Here is a 14,765-nt window from a genome sequence, read left to right on the forward strand (position 1 = left end):
GGCGTGGTAGCGCACGCCTGTAATTCCAGCTACTGGGAAGGCTGAGGCGGAAGGATCGCCGGAGTCCAGCAGGTCGAGGCTGCGGTGGCCGAGAGCGGCCACTTCACTCCAGTCTGGGCAACAGAGAGAGACTCCAACTCAAAAAAAAAAAAAAAAAAATCATACTTTTCCCAGCCCGTCTCGCTGTACACTGAGGGCTTAAAGTGAATTACTTAAGTCTGAAAGTGAGCAGCTAAAGTTAGACTATGAAGAGGGAGCAGACCCCCGGGTAACTTGGGGCATTTTCATCACTTCGGCTGCCAGGTCAGCGAAACACAACCGCAGCAGGCTGCGGGGCGATCCCAAATCTACTCATCGCTGACCGGCTGCCTCTGCTGGCCAGGCCTCAGTCACCATCCAGGAGCGTCTCTGGCTCTGGCACCAGACAGTGAATAAGCAGGGAACGGGGAAGTGGGGAGTGAGGCGGGAGGACTTCCTGGTGACATCAGTGGCTTTAATCGGGCATGAGAGCGGGCTGGGAACGCAGATGGACCTGACCACACTGCTCAGCCCCACAGGGGCCCCCACCTTCCCTCAGAGGGATGGGATCCATGGTGAACATGCCCAACACGGAGGGCTGCACACACTTGGGAGACAGACTCTGGGGACAGAGGCATGACACGAGCAGCCCTCCCAAAGGGAGCCAGGCAGCCTGATGACAAAAACACGGACTCAGCCAGGCACGAGTCATCCCAGCACCTGGAGAGGCGGAGGCAGAAGGTCACTTGGGGCCAGGAGATCAAGACCAGCCCGGGCAACACAGCCAGACCTCATCTCGACATCTTTCAAACATAGTAAAAAAAAAAAAAAACAGGCTCACGAGAGAGAAAGTCCTAGGTTCACACGTCTGGCTGTGGCACGCTGCCACTCTGCAGGGATGCCACTCTCCAGGCCTCCGTCGTCCAAGGAGCTGAGGCGAGCACGGGCTGCGTGGGGGGGGGGGGCAGGGTGGGAAGCCCCGGGCCTGACTGCCGGCTCCTGCCCTGGCCTGCAGCTTCTGCTCAAGGGGCGGGTCCGGCCCGCAGCAGGGCACAGGAAGACTTCCTGCGGGGGAGCCTTGCTTCCCGCCCGTCTCAACAAACCCGCGCAAGTCGCCACACGGAGCAGGCTCCACGCGGGGTGCCCGGGGCGGCCTGGGTACCTCCTCTGGAGAGTGCCTCATCCCCGTGGCTTCCCGGCCAGCACACAGGTGTGGCCGCACTGCTTGCAGCCTTCAGCACTGCTGCGCAGGGGCGGGCCAAAGTCTCGAGGACGGGCTGGGCCTCGTCTGCGTCCCTGGCGGGCGGAGGATCGCACCCGGCACGGCGCAAGCCCACAGGGCTGCACAGAGGGCGCTGGGTCTCAGGTTCCAGGCCGGGAGCTGGGCCTCAGCACACCCTAAGCGCACACGGCTGCGGGTCCTGCAAGGCCCCGAGTGCACGAGGCCTGTGGAGACGCGGGAGACCTGAGTGGGGGTTGCTGTCGGGCCAAAGCCCGAGGGTCGCCGCACCCGGCCGCCCCGGAGTCTGAGGCAGTGCGCCCTGAAGCAGCTGCGCAGCAATCCCGGCTCTGGGTCCTGACCCCGGCACCCACGGCAGTGGCCAGCACTCGCTCTGTGCTCCAGCAAGAGCTTCTCCCAAGTGCTGTGCTCCCCCACCGCCGAGACCCTGTGGGTCCAGACCCAGAACGGGATTCCTTGACACTTCCTGAGATGCTGTGAGTTGATGTTACTGTACCTACTTGACAGATGAGGAGACTGAGGGTAAGCGTCAGGCGGCTCCGGGCAAGCCTGCAGTTCTGTGAACGATTCAGTTCTATGCCACTCAATCTCATCCCATAAGCTCTCAAACGGGACAGTTAAAGACAGGCCCCGTTCTTAAACAAAAGAGCAAAAGAGGTGACTGCAGTGAAGTGGGGAACCTCTTACTAACACATGAAAATCCGAAGGCAGCCTATTTGGAAAATGACACCTGCTCCCAAGGGATTCTTCCAGGAAACGATTCCAGCACCTGTTTCCAGAGCTCCAGTCCCAGCAGTGCGACTGGGGCTCAAGCCGTGAGCGGGGCCCTTCCCCCAGGCCAGAGCAAGCTCAGAGGCACAAACCAGCGAAGCACAGGAGAGCAGGCCAGGGAGGAGAGGCGAGGCTTCCCAACTCCACCTGCCATGGGCACCTTTAAACCAGGGGAGCTGGGCTTGGCGGTGGCTCGGCCTGTCATCCCGGCACTTTGGGAGGCCGAGGCGAGTGGACGGCCTGAGCCCGCGGGTTCGAGACCTGCCTGGGAAACTTGGCGCGACCTCATCTCTACAAGAAATCAAGCCGGGCGTGGTGGCGCGTGCCTGTAGTTCCGGCTCCTTGGAAGGTTGAGGCGGCAGGATTGCCGGCGCCCAGCATGTCGAAGCTGCGGTGGCTAGGGGTGTGCCACTGCACACCAGTCTGGGCGAAAGAGTGAGACTCCAACTCAAAAAAAAAGACACCACCAAAAACAAGCAAACAAACAAGGGGAGCCCAGAACTGCTCAGCACCCGACTGTGCATCATGGAAATGACACCACTTGCTGCGTCAGAAACCGCTGGGCTCCGAGTGGCGACTTGCTGCTGACGCTCCTGGTCCCTGGGGCCCTGTCCAGCTGCGCTCGGGCTCCACGGCCGCCATTCCCTTACCCCGTGTCCTATGTCTCCGACTGCTTTGCTAGGGTTCCCCCAGATGGACCCTTTCACTGGCCAACGTGATGCCTTCCCATGGCTGACATGAGGCTGCGTCAGGGGCCGGCACTGCAGTGGCAGGCCAAGCTGTACTCTGGCCTCATGGAGCCGGGGAGCAGGCTGTGGTCCCGTCTGGCCAGCGACACCTAGTCCCAGAGCTGCGTCTGGAATGATGGGTGAGTGGCTGACTCCTGCAGATCTCCAAGGGCTTTACCTACCTCTTGGTTACATTTCAAGTATGCCAACAAGGCAAATGCAACTGTCACCACGAACTTACGGATCCCACCGCTTCACACCCTCTATGACCAACCTTCAAACGGCCTTCCTGTCCTTCCCGCCCACAGCACCTTCTGTTCCCCCTGACACGCAGGGACAGCTAGAGCGTCCACTCCTGGCCGAGCGGAGCAGGTACCGAACACGAGGCGGCTCCTGGCTAGCAGCCTCCTCTCGCCCGTCTCTGAAACCCTCCTCACTGTTCCAGGTCCAGCAAAAACATCACCTCCAGGACTTCTTCCTCTCAGCCGTAACCTAACTATTATTAAGCTATGAGAATGACAGAACACCACCTTTTCTAGATGACAAGTGTTACTCGAGTGCTTTCAAATATGTACAATTCAAAAAAGGGCAAAGGAGGCAGATCATTCAGAAAGTCCCTCTGACGGTGACGCCTGTTCCGGGAGCCATGTCCCGCCTGGGACGTGTGAGAAATGCACTCCAGATCAATCCTGCCCCTTCCAGCTCCGACTCTAGGGGATGTCACACACTTCGAGGAAGAAGAGCTGCGGAGTGCAGCTAGCCAGGAATGCCTACTCGGAGCAGTCATGTTAACAGTGCTTTGCTTTTTAAAGAATGGACAAGGGAAACAGGCAGTAGACATGGAAGTCCAGAAACCGACAGGTTCACTAGAGAAACAGGACATTTCAACTGTAAGCCAGAAACTCAAAACTGATAAACATGTACAAAGGATAGTCTACGTTTTGCAACCACTAGGTTGCAAAGCCATTATTCTTCCAGGATAAATAGGGTGAACTACTTGACAGCACGACCTATCTCTAGGTCCACGCCCAGGAAGGTGTGGCGGGGAATTCCAACTCCAGGTCTGGCCCAGCACGGCACCGTTCTGGGCAATGGAGAAGCAGGCTGCACATCAAGGGGCTGTTATCAGAGGTCTCCTGAGAGCCGGTCACGCCTGCAATTCCATTCCTGCAGCACAGCTGTGATCAGACAGAGCACAAGAAATGCCACACTGAGGCCATATCAGGCCGGCTGGCTCAGGATTCTGTGATTGCAGAGAGGGAGCCAGGGTCCCCTGTGGTCATGGGGAGCGGCAGACATGCAGACGTACGTTACAGATTCAGCCAAACTCCCAGTAAAATAAAATACAATTGCTCACTGATCGGCTGTCTGTGAATTTACTGAAACCCTCTGTCAAGCCTAGTAACTAACTGTGCGAAAGGTCTTCCCCGTCCTTCGTGACTGGCAGTTACGCGTGTGGGCATCAAGGGGGATCTCTGAGTGCCGCAGCTCACCTTTGTTTTCTTTGGGCTATCTTTCAGCAGCACACACTCAGACAGACCCTGCTGTCCAGCAATGACAGTGCAACCCCATTCTTCTTCGAAATCTGCAGGTGTGGATGGAGCTTGGCCAGCTCCTCCCTGACAGACTCCCAACTCTTCCCTCAGGTTCTGTGCTTTCAGAAAGCCAGCTCCGGGGTCCACAGTACTCAGGGGGCGTGTGATTAGAGGAGATGCCACATGCGCCTCTAGCGGGAAGCCTGCCTCTGCCCACGCCCGCTAGCAAGGGCCCCACCTGCGCCCGGCCACTCACCAAGCCTTTTTCTTCCGCTTGTGCCGGGCCTGGATCATGCGCAGAATGGCCTCCTCCTCGTAGGTGTGGCCGCACACTTTATTCCTCACCGGCTTCTTCATTTCCAGCTAATCAGGGAGAAGGCAGGCTTCAGGAAGGGACCGAGCCGAGGAAATGCGGGACACCGGGGACACTGCGTCTCTTGGCCCACAGGCCGCGACCTCACCCCACGTCCCTATGGGCATGACTGACCAACAGCCCTTTCTAGCCCAGGATCCCGTGTCCACGCGCCAAACCCTGTCACTCCGCCCTCCTCCTCCCCGGACTCCCGAAGGCAGGTCGAGCCTCTCTGCCCCTAGGAAGTTCCTGCGCCCTGCGTGACGAGGGGGAAGCGGTAGTACCTGGGTGATGGGACAGACAAGGTTCATCTGGCTTTGGGTCACAATCATGTCTTCATCCACTCCAGGTGCATCAGCCTCTCTGTCAGCTGGAAGACCACCTGGAAGCAGAGGGAGCGTGCTGAGTCGCCCAGGGTCACCAGCACTCCAGGACGGAAGGCGAGGGAGGGGAGGCAGGTGAGCAGCTCTGCAGGTCTGTGTCAGCCCTGAGCTTGGCCCCGGGTGCACATGAACTCTGCTGCTCCTACGAGAACGCTGCAGGGTACCTGTTTCTGCCCATTTTTGATAAGGAAACTGAGGCACAGCGAAGCCACACACACATACACACACACACACACACACACAATTCCATTCCTGCAGCACAGCTGCATAAAACAACAACCACCTTTCAAAATGACAGAAATTCACAGGTGAGGGAGTAGTGTTCCTTCTGGCCAGTGGCTCAGGGTGTGGCCCGAGTTGGGGACAGACCTGGTTCTTCCTCATCCAGCTGTGAGACGCTGGACTAGCAAGGTGACCCTCTCAAAAGCCTCTACTTCATATCCCTGTGGTACCAAGATGAAAAGAGCTAAGGGGTGTGGTGTGCTTTACACAGCTCATGACATTAAGACTGAGCAATTTAAGAAATGCATTTATTAATTCATTTAAAAATAAGAATCCTGTTAATGTTAACATAAACCACATTTTAAACATTAAAGTATCCTTTCCAGCTGCTTTGGGGGCAAAGAAAAAAATGAAAAGTAATTCTATTTTCCAGAGCCCAAAGCAAAACACAAAACAAAAACACTGAGAAGAGTAACACTGTTTTACATTTTGTCAACACCTTTAATGTTGGCCTCATAGCAGATGGAGGGATCTCGATATCTGTGAAAGCTTCAACCTGTCCTGGGGCCTCTGGGGAAATTTACTCATGAAGAGGATGAGGAAGAAAAGGCCCAGGAGACCAGACTACTCTGACGAGAACAGTTTTTACCTCGCGGACACCCGAAAGGCTCTGGAGAAGCCAGGGTTTGCACCCACACTTTGAGAACTGCTGAGAGACAGCGGCAGGGCTGCTCTGAACACAGCCCCGCCTTCTTGAGAAAGCGTGTTCCTCTCATCAAACCCCACCTGCCCCTGGCTGAGGAAAACACAGAAGACAAACAGCGGCGCAACGGGATGCTGGCGGGTCCCACATGAAGGCCTCTCGGGAGAGGGACACTTGTCGTTCTGAACGGAAGCCCCAGCCCCAGCTTCCTGCACACAGTGTGAGCAGGGCGGTCCTTCCTCCCTCCGCCCTCCGCCCCTTCCCCTCCCCCTCTTCAGTTTTGGCAAAATAATGCAGCCAGAATCGCGCTTTCCTTCCGATGTGGGAGAGGAACCCTCGTCTGGCCCGGACGGCTTTGTGCGTCGTTTAGTCCACAGAACTGATGGCTGGGGCCTCGTCTAGGCCGGATGGCGTGTCCGTTAGGTTTCTGATGTTTTAGGATTTTGGGATCTTGGCATATACATAACGAGACATCTTGGGGATGGGATCCAAGTCTAGACATGAATTAATCTATCTTTCACATATGCTTACACACATGGCCTGAAGGTAATTTCATACAGTGATTTTACTACTTTTGTGCACGTATCATGGAAGGTCGGGAGAACGGTTTACTGCCTGTGGTCTCATATCAGACTCACGAAGTTCTGGATTCTGAGGCCTTTTGGGTTTCAGAGTTTCGGATCAGGGATGCTCAACCTGCACTGGTGGGAGAAAAAGGGCCACAGGACTCCTGTCCAAAACCACCCGGCAGCATCACGGCTGGAACCCAGGGATTCTGCCTCCAGCTACTTTGTTTCAGGGGTTTTTACCTTCTTCCAGTAGACTACTCGGGCTGTTTGTATGCCAGCACGCTGGCCCTCAAACCAGCTCTTCTCCTTTGAGGAAGGCAAGACTGTTGACCTCAGGGCTTGGGCCTGGCCCATCAGAGCATTTTCAGCCACTGGGCACTTCAGTCCAGCGCCTTGGACCCTCGGCATTTCAGGGACCCACAAAAATATTCAAGACCTTGCAAACCATTTCTGGGCTTCAAAACAGGATAACTATACATTGAAAGTACAAGACATCAAAGGTCTAAACAAATGCCAAGTTAAATTAACTTCATCAATTGCTGATTTGGTAGTCAAAAATATTTCATTTGAAAGCAATATGTAGACTGGGTTTACTTCTAACTAATTTCCAATAAAAACTGCCAAGCATGCTGAGATAATCGCTGAGGAACTAACAGCCAATGATAAACCAAATCAGTTACTTGTCGTGGACTTATTTACAAAGCAAAACCATAACATCATTTTCCAAGAGTTCTGTCAGTAATGAAATGAGACGTCACACAGAGGGTGCCGTGTGCCGTGCGACGGCATGCTGGACGTCCTGGAGGGTGGGGTCTCGGTCGTCCCGCAGCTCGCCCTTGGCCTTCTCCGCTCGGGAGTCACAGTCCTCAGTGAGTCCCTCCTGAGCCACTGTCTCCGAACCCTGTTTGGCCAGCTGGGCAGGGGGCGGGGGGGGGGAGGCCCAGGAGAGGGCCTGGCCACTGCCTCCGTGTGTGCTTTCCAAAGCCCCCTCCTGGGTGGCTGCCTCCCATTTCGGACTGTGTGTCTGACCACCAAAATCAAGTAGCTCTGACAGTTTCTCACAGTTTATTCTGAACCGATGGCAGAATAAACCATGGATTCAGAATAAACCTGTAGACATGAGACTGTGGAATTCACCAGAAAACCGTCAGATGATATCAGAGGTCAGCCCGTGTGGAAGACTGAGGGTCTGCTTGCTGTTTTCTATTTCTACATCCCACGAGGTAGAGGAAGCAGGAAAGTGCAACTCAGAGGCAATGCCGCCCACCAGGGGAGGCGAGCGGGGGACTTTGTGATGGTGGGCGGCTGCCAGCATCTGTGATCATGGAAGAAGGTAGCAAGAGTGAGACTGAGAAGCACGCCCGGGTGAGTAAGCGCCGTGGCCAGAGGCTGACTGGAGAAAGAGGCTCAGGACTCCAGCGACACAGTGTTTCCTCACCCAGGACTGTATTTATAGAAGCTGACATGAGTGCTGGGATTCTCCAGTGTGCTCACAAAGGTCATACCAGGCAGTAAAACACCACTCACACGGACTCAGCTGACCCAGAGACAAGACTTTCAATAAGCTTGGTAAGAGGAAGAATGGAGAGCGAGTACAGATCATCTCCTGAAATCACAGAGGTTTTAAAATGGTTACCTACCTCAAGTCTCCCATTACCCGAGAAAACTGACATCCAGAGAAATGGCTTCGTCTAATGTCATGCAGGAACTTAGAAAGTCTGTGTTGTTCTAAGTCTTCGGACTGCTCATTTGAATACTAAAATCAGCATATGGCTTTGGGGGATCCTCCTGCTCCCGAATTATTATTCCATTAATACAAACAAGACTTAGTTTACTGAATGCTACATAGCAGCCACTGTGCTAAGCATTTCATATGCATTATTTCATTTCACCTTCACAAGACACCCACGGAGAATGACTATACTGTTAGTCCTATTGTATAGATAAGAAAACCTGAGCCGGGTGCGGTGGCTCATGCCTTTCATCCCAGTCCTTTGGGAGGCCAAGCCGAGAGGACTGCCTGAGGCCAGGGCTTTGAGACCAGCCTGGGCCACTTGGCGAGACCTCATCTCTACAGTAAATTAAAAAATAAGCTGGGTATGGTGGTGCATGCCTGTGGTTCCAGCTACTTGGAAGGTTGAGCTACTTGGATCGCCTGAGTCCCGCAGGTTGAGGCTGCGGTGGCCGTGAGTGTGCCACTGCATTCCACACTGGGTGACAGGGTGAGACTCTAACAACAAACAAACAAACAAACAAACAAACAAAACTTGGCCAGGTATGGTGGCTCATGCACTTTGGGAGGCCAAGGCAGAAGGACTGCTTGAGCCCAGGAGTTTGAGGCCAGCCTGGGCAACATAGCAAGACCTCATCTCTATAAAGAAAAAGAAAACCTGAGCCTCCAACATTTTAAAGGTGAATGTAGAAAATATCCACCTTATAAAGAAACAATTGGATTAAATCAGTTTAATCTTTATCAAGGAGATCACAAAATCTTTTCTGACTATACATAAAAAGTCCAGCAAGCAAGTCATGTTCTCTTCCAGCTGCATTCATGAGGTGTGTTGCTAGAAGAACAAGCCTGCTGTCAACTCTGCCCAGTGGGCAGGGCTCAGACCCACACTTCACACCCAGATCCAGATGAGGGGGCGGAGGGTGGGGAGGGAGGCAGCAGGAAGGAGGAGGGGCCGGACCAGAACCAGCACCGACAGCCCCACGCAGGATGCGGGAGGGCACTGCGAGAGCGGCTCAGGAGTGTTTTCTGCTGTTCGCTCTTGGCGTCATAAGATGAACGCCCGAGGGAAAGAGAAGTCACGGAAATGCTTGGAGTGGCATTTCCAAAGGTCGAGAGGATGTCCCAGTGCTGTCAACCTGGGGGTGGCAAGGCATGACTGGATCCCAGGCCGTGGCGCCCGGCCGGCCGGTGGACGTTAGTGAGGAGCCGGGCCCTGCCTTGAGCCCTTCTCACTGCTACCACCCCGCCCCCTCCCCGCAGCTGTCCAAAGCTGAGCCGACCCTCCTCGCTGTCACCGCCCCCTTCCCCCCCCCTGCTCAATGCTGACCGGGGACCATCCTTGGTGATCCCCTCTCTTCCCTCCTGTCCAACCCACGGACGGGTTCTGTCGACTCTGGCTCTCAACCGCACTCCAGTCCAGCGCCCTCTCTCACTCTTTCCTACAGACCTTCGTCCCAACCACAATCGCCTCTCCCAGCCCTCTGCAGGTGCCTGGACGCTTGGACGAGGGCCGCGCCCCCACGCCCGCCTCCTGCAGTGGCTACGGGGCCCCACGCGGCAGCAGCCCTGACAGCCTCTCCGAATGGTGTCCCTGTCACCTGCTGTGCTCAAGACACACTGGCCTTTTCTCTGTTTCTGGGACGTGCCAAGCTCCCCTGTCTTTGGGCCTTTTCACTGACCTGCCTGGAATGTTCTTCCTCCTGCTCTTGCCTGTCTGATTCCTCTCTGTCACTTTACAACGCCAGTTTGAATGTCATCTCCTTGGCGAGGCCCTCTCTGGTGTCCCGGCTGACGAAGCCACGCACTCCCTCCCCTGGTTCTGCCAGGCTCTGCGCACTGCACGTCGAGCCCCTGCTCCCGTCTGTCCATCTTCCTCCCTGTTCTCGCCAGGAAAGCGAGGCCTTTGCTGTCTGCTCACTGCCGTTTCCTAGAGTCTAAACAGTCCTTGGCATATCATGGTAGGTGTGCAGGAACCTCTAACAAGCAGGGTGCTTCACCCAGCAAGGCAGGAGTGGGCACACTTCTCCCAAGATGCCACTCAGCATGTTGAGCAGACATGGCAACACACACACCTCCTGCGACGACGACTTTCTGGGTCTTAGTGAAATAACAGAGAACTTCACTTGCGCTGGGGTGCAGCCCTGGACCCTGAATTACATGTCGGAGGCAGGAAGTAGATGCAAGCTGTGCAATTACAGCAGGCCGCGTGGTAATTACAAGGAGAATCCAGACGCGGTCTTGTGGTCAGAGGAGACATTTGGTCCTGGCCACACACAGCCCGGCATTACTCACTCGCCTGTCTTCAGCCATCCCAAGTTTGGCCACCGGTTAGAGCATCTCCTGCCAGCTGGGAATAAAAGCTGACTACTCTGTGCCTTTTAAATTAAGCCAGACAGTTTTCTAAAAGCACTGTTTTTTGAAAGCCATAGCACACGAAGAACATACTTTATAGAAAGTCACTGCCTGCTCGAGACGCTTACTAGACTGCTTGGATTCTTTCGCTCTTCCAAGGACATGACATTTGCAGAGGCTGAGCTCAGGGCATGGAAGATTCTGGGGCCTTCCTAGCATGCAAAAGCACACTGATTCCAAGTCTGAAACCCCACTGCTGCTGTGTGTGTGTACGGATCCATGCCAGCTCTGGCCTGTGTCTCCCGCTCAGCAGCCTGTAACCGGGCAGAGGCAGACGCAGCTCAGACTCTCAGTGAGGACGCACACCCGTAGCAGGCTCAGTCCCCCTGGCCTGTGTGTGTGCGCGTGTGTGTTGCTTTGTGGTCCACTCTATAGTACTCCTGAGTGTCCAGCCTCGCACCTCAGTTTCTTCCTGGGACCAGTGGCCTGTTCTGAGTGCCAGCTGTTTGGCCGTGCTGAGTTGCCACTTCCCATGCCAAGGGAACTGAATCCTAGTTTCCAATACTCTCTGCACGGGCAAAGCTTCTGCTGTGTGTGAACAGCTTCTACAGAACTGAGACGCAGATTACGTTCGGATGGGCTGTACCATCTGAGATTTCCTAAACAGCACAGCCTCAAGGATGGCCAAATTCAGTAAACAAAAATTTCAACATAAATATTTGGTGTGGCTAGGCTCGGTGGCTCAGTCTGTAATCCCAGCACTTTGGGAGGCCGAGGCGAATGGACTGCCTGAGCACACGGGTCCAAGACAGCCCAGGTAACTCGGTGAGACCCTGCCTCCACAATAAAATAAAAAATAAATTGAAAAAAATCAGCCAGGCATGATAGTGTGCATCTGTAGTTCCAGCTATTTGGAAGGCTGAGGTGGAAGGATTGCCGGAGCCTAGCAAGTCGACCCTGGGGTGGTTGTGAGTGTGCCACTGCACTCCAGCCTGGGTGACAGAGTGAGACTCCAGTTAAAAAAAAAAATTCGGTGAATGGAAATACTGAGTTAATACAATACAACCAGAACAATGGCTAGAGCATAACGAGGAGCCAGTAAGTTGGCACCTTTGTGTACGTATGTTTTACAACCAACGCCAAATACATCTGCAGCTGCAAATGGTCACTGCCCTTCTTATTATGTGTTGACCCACAACTATGTGTTGGCATCACACTCAAGAGTGACAAAAACAGTCCTAGCCCAGGGTGCGTGGCCACACACACGGCCACACAGGCAGGGCGGCCCTCCCAGGACCTGATGCCTCATCGGGCCACTGCATGGGATCTCTCAACTGACCTCTTCCGAAACGAGTCCACCGCCTCTCAAAGGAAGCATTGATGCATCGCTACCCAAGGCCAACTTTCTGAACCATGTTCTTCCTTTTCTTCTCTCAGCTATACTCCATCTTCACCTCAGAGTGCATGTATTACTGGGAGAAGATATCTCTAGGAATCCAGCCCTTCCAGCTCAATCCCACTCACCCCAACCCAACTCAATCCCCACAGCCTTCCTTTGAAATCCCGTAATGCTTTTAGCTTATGCTTCTTCTTCCTTCTCACATAACTTAATGTCCACGAAACTTCCTTTTCCAGATACGCTGACAACTCCCTGAGGACAGGCACTGTGTGCTGAAGTGAAGCCAAGCCAACCAGTCTTGTATCTACCGAACCCTTGCTACGTGCCAAGGTCGACACTGAATTCTGGGGGTGGACACAAAAGGACTAAAGCTAGGTCTGGTAGGAGACGCAGGCGTGACCACTGACATCCTGTGTGGTGAGTGAAACGTGTGTGTTTTGTGCAGTGCACAAAAGCATCTCCAGAGGCCGGGAGTTGGGAAGAAGAGGGCAGGGCACTCGGCCAAGGGGTCTTCGTGTCAGGAGTGGGCTCTGCCAACAGCCTGCCCGGGTCTGTGTGGCTCTACACATCCCCAGCAGGTGCCTGTGGCAAGTCGCTCTGCCTCTCTCTGCCTCAGTCTTCTCAGCGGTGACATGCAGCTCACCATGGGGCTCCTCTCAAAGTGCTGCTCAAGGATTCACTGGGTTGTGTGCAAAAGTCCTCAGCATGGTGCGCGGCAAGCAGTTAAACGTCGTTGGCTGACAAGCACGCCCAGCGTTTCCACTTCTCCGATCGACACACGCCTTGGAAGAGCTCGACAGCACATGAGCCAAGAGCTTCCTGCAGAAGAGCCGACGGGCTAGTGAGAGACCCCCCCCCACATGTTCATGTGCCGGCCCTTGCCCACTGCTGTTTTAGACGTGCCCCTGGTCCTCGGCTCACATCGTATAGTAATTTGCCTCCACCTGTTACCGTTAAACTTTTAGGATTTTAAAATAACCCAACCCTAGCACACTCAACTGGTGGGACAAAAATCACTCAGTTGAGATTTGGCCATATTATATCCATTTCAAGCCAACAAATGCTAAAAATATCTCACACTCAGTGCTTGCATTTAATATCTCTTAGAGGAGAGGTTTTTCTTTCTTTCTATCCTCCTTTTTCTTCCTTTCAAGACAGGGTCTTGCTCTGTTGTCCATGTTGGAGTGCAATGGTATAATGATAGCTCACTGCAGACCTGTCCTCTTGGGCTCAAGTGATCCTCCCACCTCAGCCTCCTGAGTAGCTGGGATTACAGGGACACGCCACCATGCCCAGTTAGTTTTGTTTCGTTTTGTTTTTTGGCAGAGACAGGTCTCACTATGTCATCCAGGCTGGAGAAGAGAAGGTTTAATGACCATCTCTAGGCTGCCAAGCAAAAGCATGCACCCATTCTATTTCTTTGTTCTGAGCAATCAACTAGGGGTCTATAGTTTTCGATTGTTTACGTCCACAGTAAAGTCTGAAGCAAAGACTGGAAGCTAAGAAATCCCACTTGGGCTCCTCTTCTTCTGTCTCCTTATTTGAGGGGGCTGTAAAGACCACCTGCCACCACCCAGACAGCACGTGTCAGTTGCTCCTGTGCCCGTCCAGTCTCATCTTGCATCCCCTTGGACTCTGTCTGACCCCGCATGCAAACTGTGTCTGTCTGCTTCAAGCCGCTGGCACTGCTGACGTGGATTACTGAAAACAGTTCGGTGCTCATCTCTCTGCCTCAGTCTCCTCAATGCAGACTTTCTCCTCCAGCGGCCGTCTTCATAAGCCACGGCCGGCACAGCATGACAAGACTGCACTGGTGGCCAGAGCACCGTCATCCCCCTTCTTCCCCGGGAACTGCAGCCGCCTCACCTGCCTTTCCCCCCTTCTCCCCCCTCAGCCCCCCACACTCGCCATGTTCCCCTCCTGCCCCCTCAGGGGCCACCCCCCACGCTTGCGGGGCGGTTCTGTGCTCCTATCTCCCTGCACCCAACGTCTCCGGCCCCCCTTCAAGACTCCATTCGAGTCGCCCTCCAAAGCCTTGAGGCAGAGGCGATTCCTCCCGCGGCCTCTGCACATGCTGCACCGCCTGCCTGCTTTTGCCTCTTCCGTAGGAGACTGTGGACTCCATGGGTAGGCGCTCAAGGCATGTCGGGGAATGGACGGCCGCTGCCATGAGAGGATGCGCTGGTCCTGCCACGCACACGTCTGCCACAAGAAGAAGAAGACATGTGGCCCTTGGCCTAAGCGTGCGGTTCCAGAAAGAGAGCCATGTTGCGCCATCCAGGTCACACCACCAAGTGCGCTCAGCTCCACTTCTGCACCCAGCAGTTGCCGAGAGAAGACGGCGGTCACGTTCCAAGAAAGCACCCGCTGCGCATTCTGCCTCCAGTCATCTCTGCTTCCACTTCCTTGCCCCAGGACATCTCCATCCACAGGAAAGGCCATCAGAATGTGTAAGCTGTCTCAGGTGCGCTGGGTGTACCCCGGTAGGATGCAGTGTACACACAGTGACATTCGACGACAGTGGTTTTATGATAGAGGGACCTGGAGAAATCCAGACGCCTGATGGGCTGAGAACTGAAGTGACTCACAGCACCAACACTCACAAACTCAGAGTTATTTTTAACATGGAAGAACGCTCACAAGGGGAAAAAACTGAAATTAAAACTGTAAATGTATTGAGGTCAATTAATCTTGAAAATGGTATAGAGAAGCCGGGCTCGGTGGCTCAGCCTGTAATCCCGCGCCTTTGGGAGGCTGAGGT

General features: G+C 54.4%; 1 protein-coding gene across 1 annotated transcript in view; it reads right to left on the reverse strand.

Annotated features, from left to right (window-relative positions):
* NSMCE2 (NSE2/MMS21 homolog, SMC5-SMC6 complex SUMO ligase) overlaps positions 1 to 14,765 on the reverse strand; it is a 191,023-nt gene that overhangs the window by 2,040 nt on the left and 174,218 nt on the right. The window contains exons 7-8 of the mRNA XM_021708693.1: positions 4,929 to 5,026; positions 4,549 to 4,655 (exon numbers count right to left, since the gene is read on the reverse strand). Coding sequence (XP_021564368.1) covers positions 4,549 to 4,655; positions 4,929 to 5,026 — 205 coding nt within the window. The remainder of the gene's footprint in view (positions 1 to 4,548; positions 4,656 to 4,928; positions 5,027 to 14,765) is intronic.

This window comes from Carlito syrichta, unplaced genomic scaffold, assembly GCF_000164805.1.
Source record: "Carlito syrichta isolate Samal-C Ts95f unplaced genomic scaffold, Tarsius_syrichta-2.0.1 Scaffold143521, whole genome shotgun sequence".
Classification (NCBI taxonomy): Eukaryota; Metazoa; Chordata; class Mammalia; order Primates; family Tarsiidae; genus Carlito; species Carlito syrichta.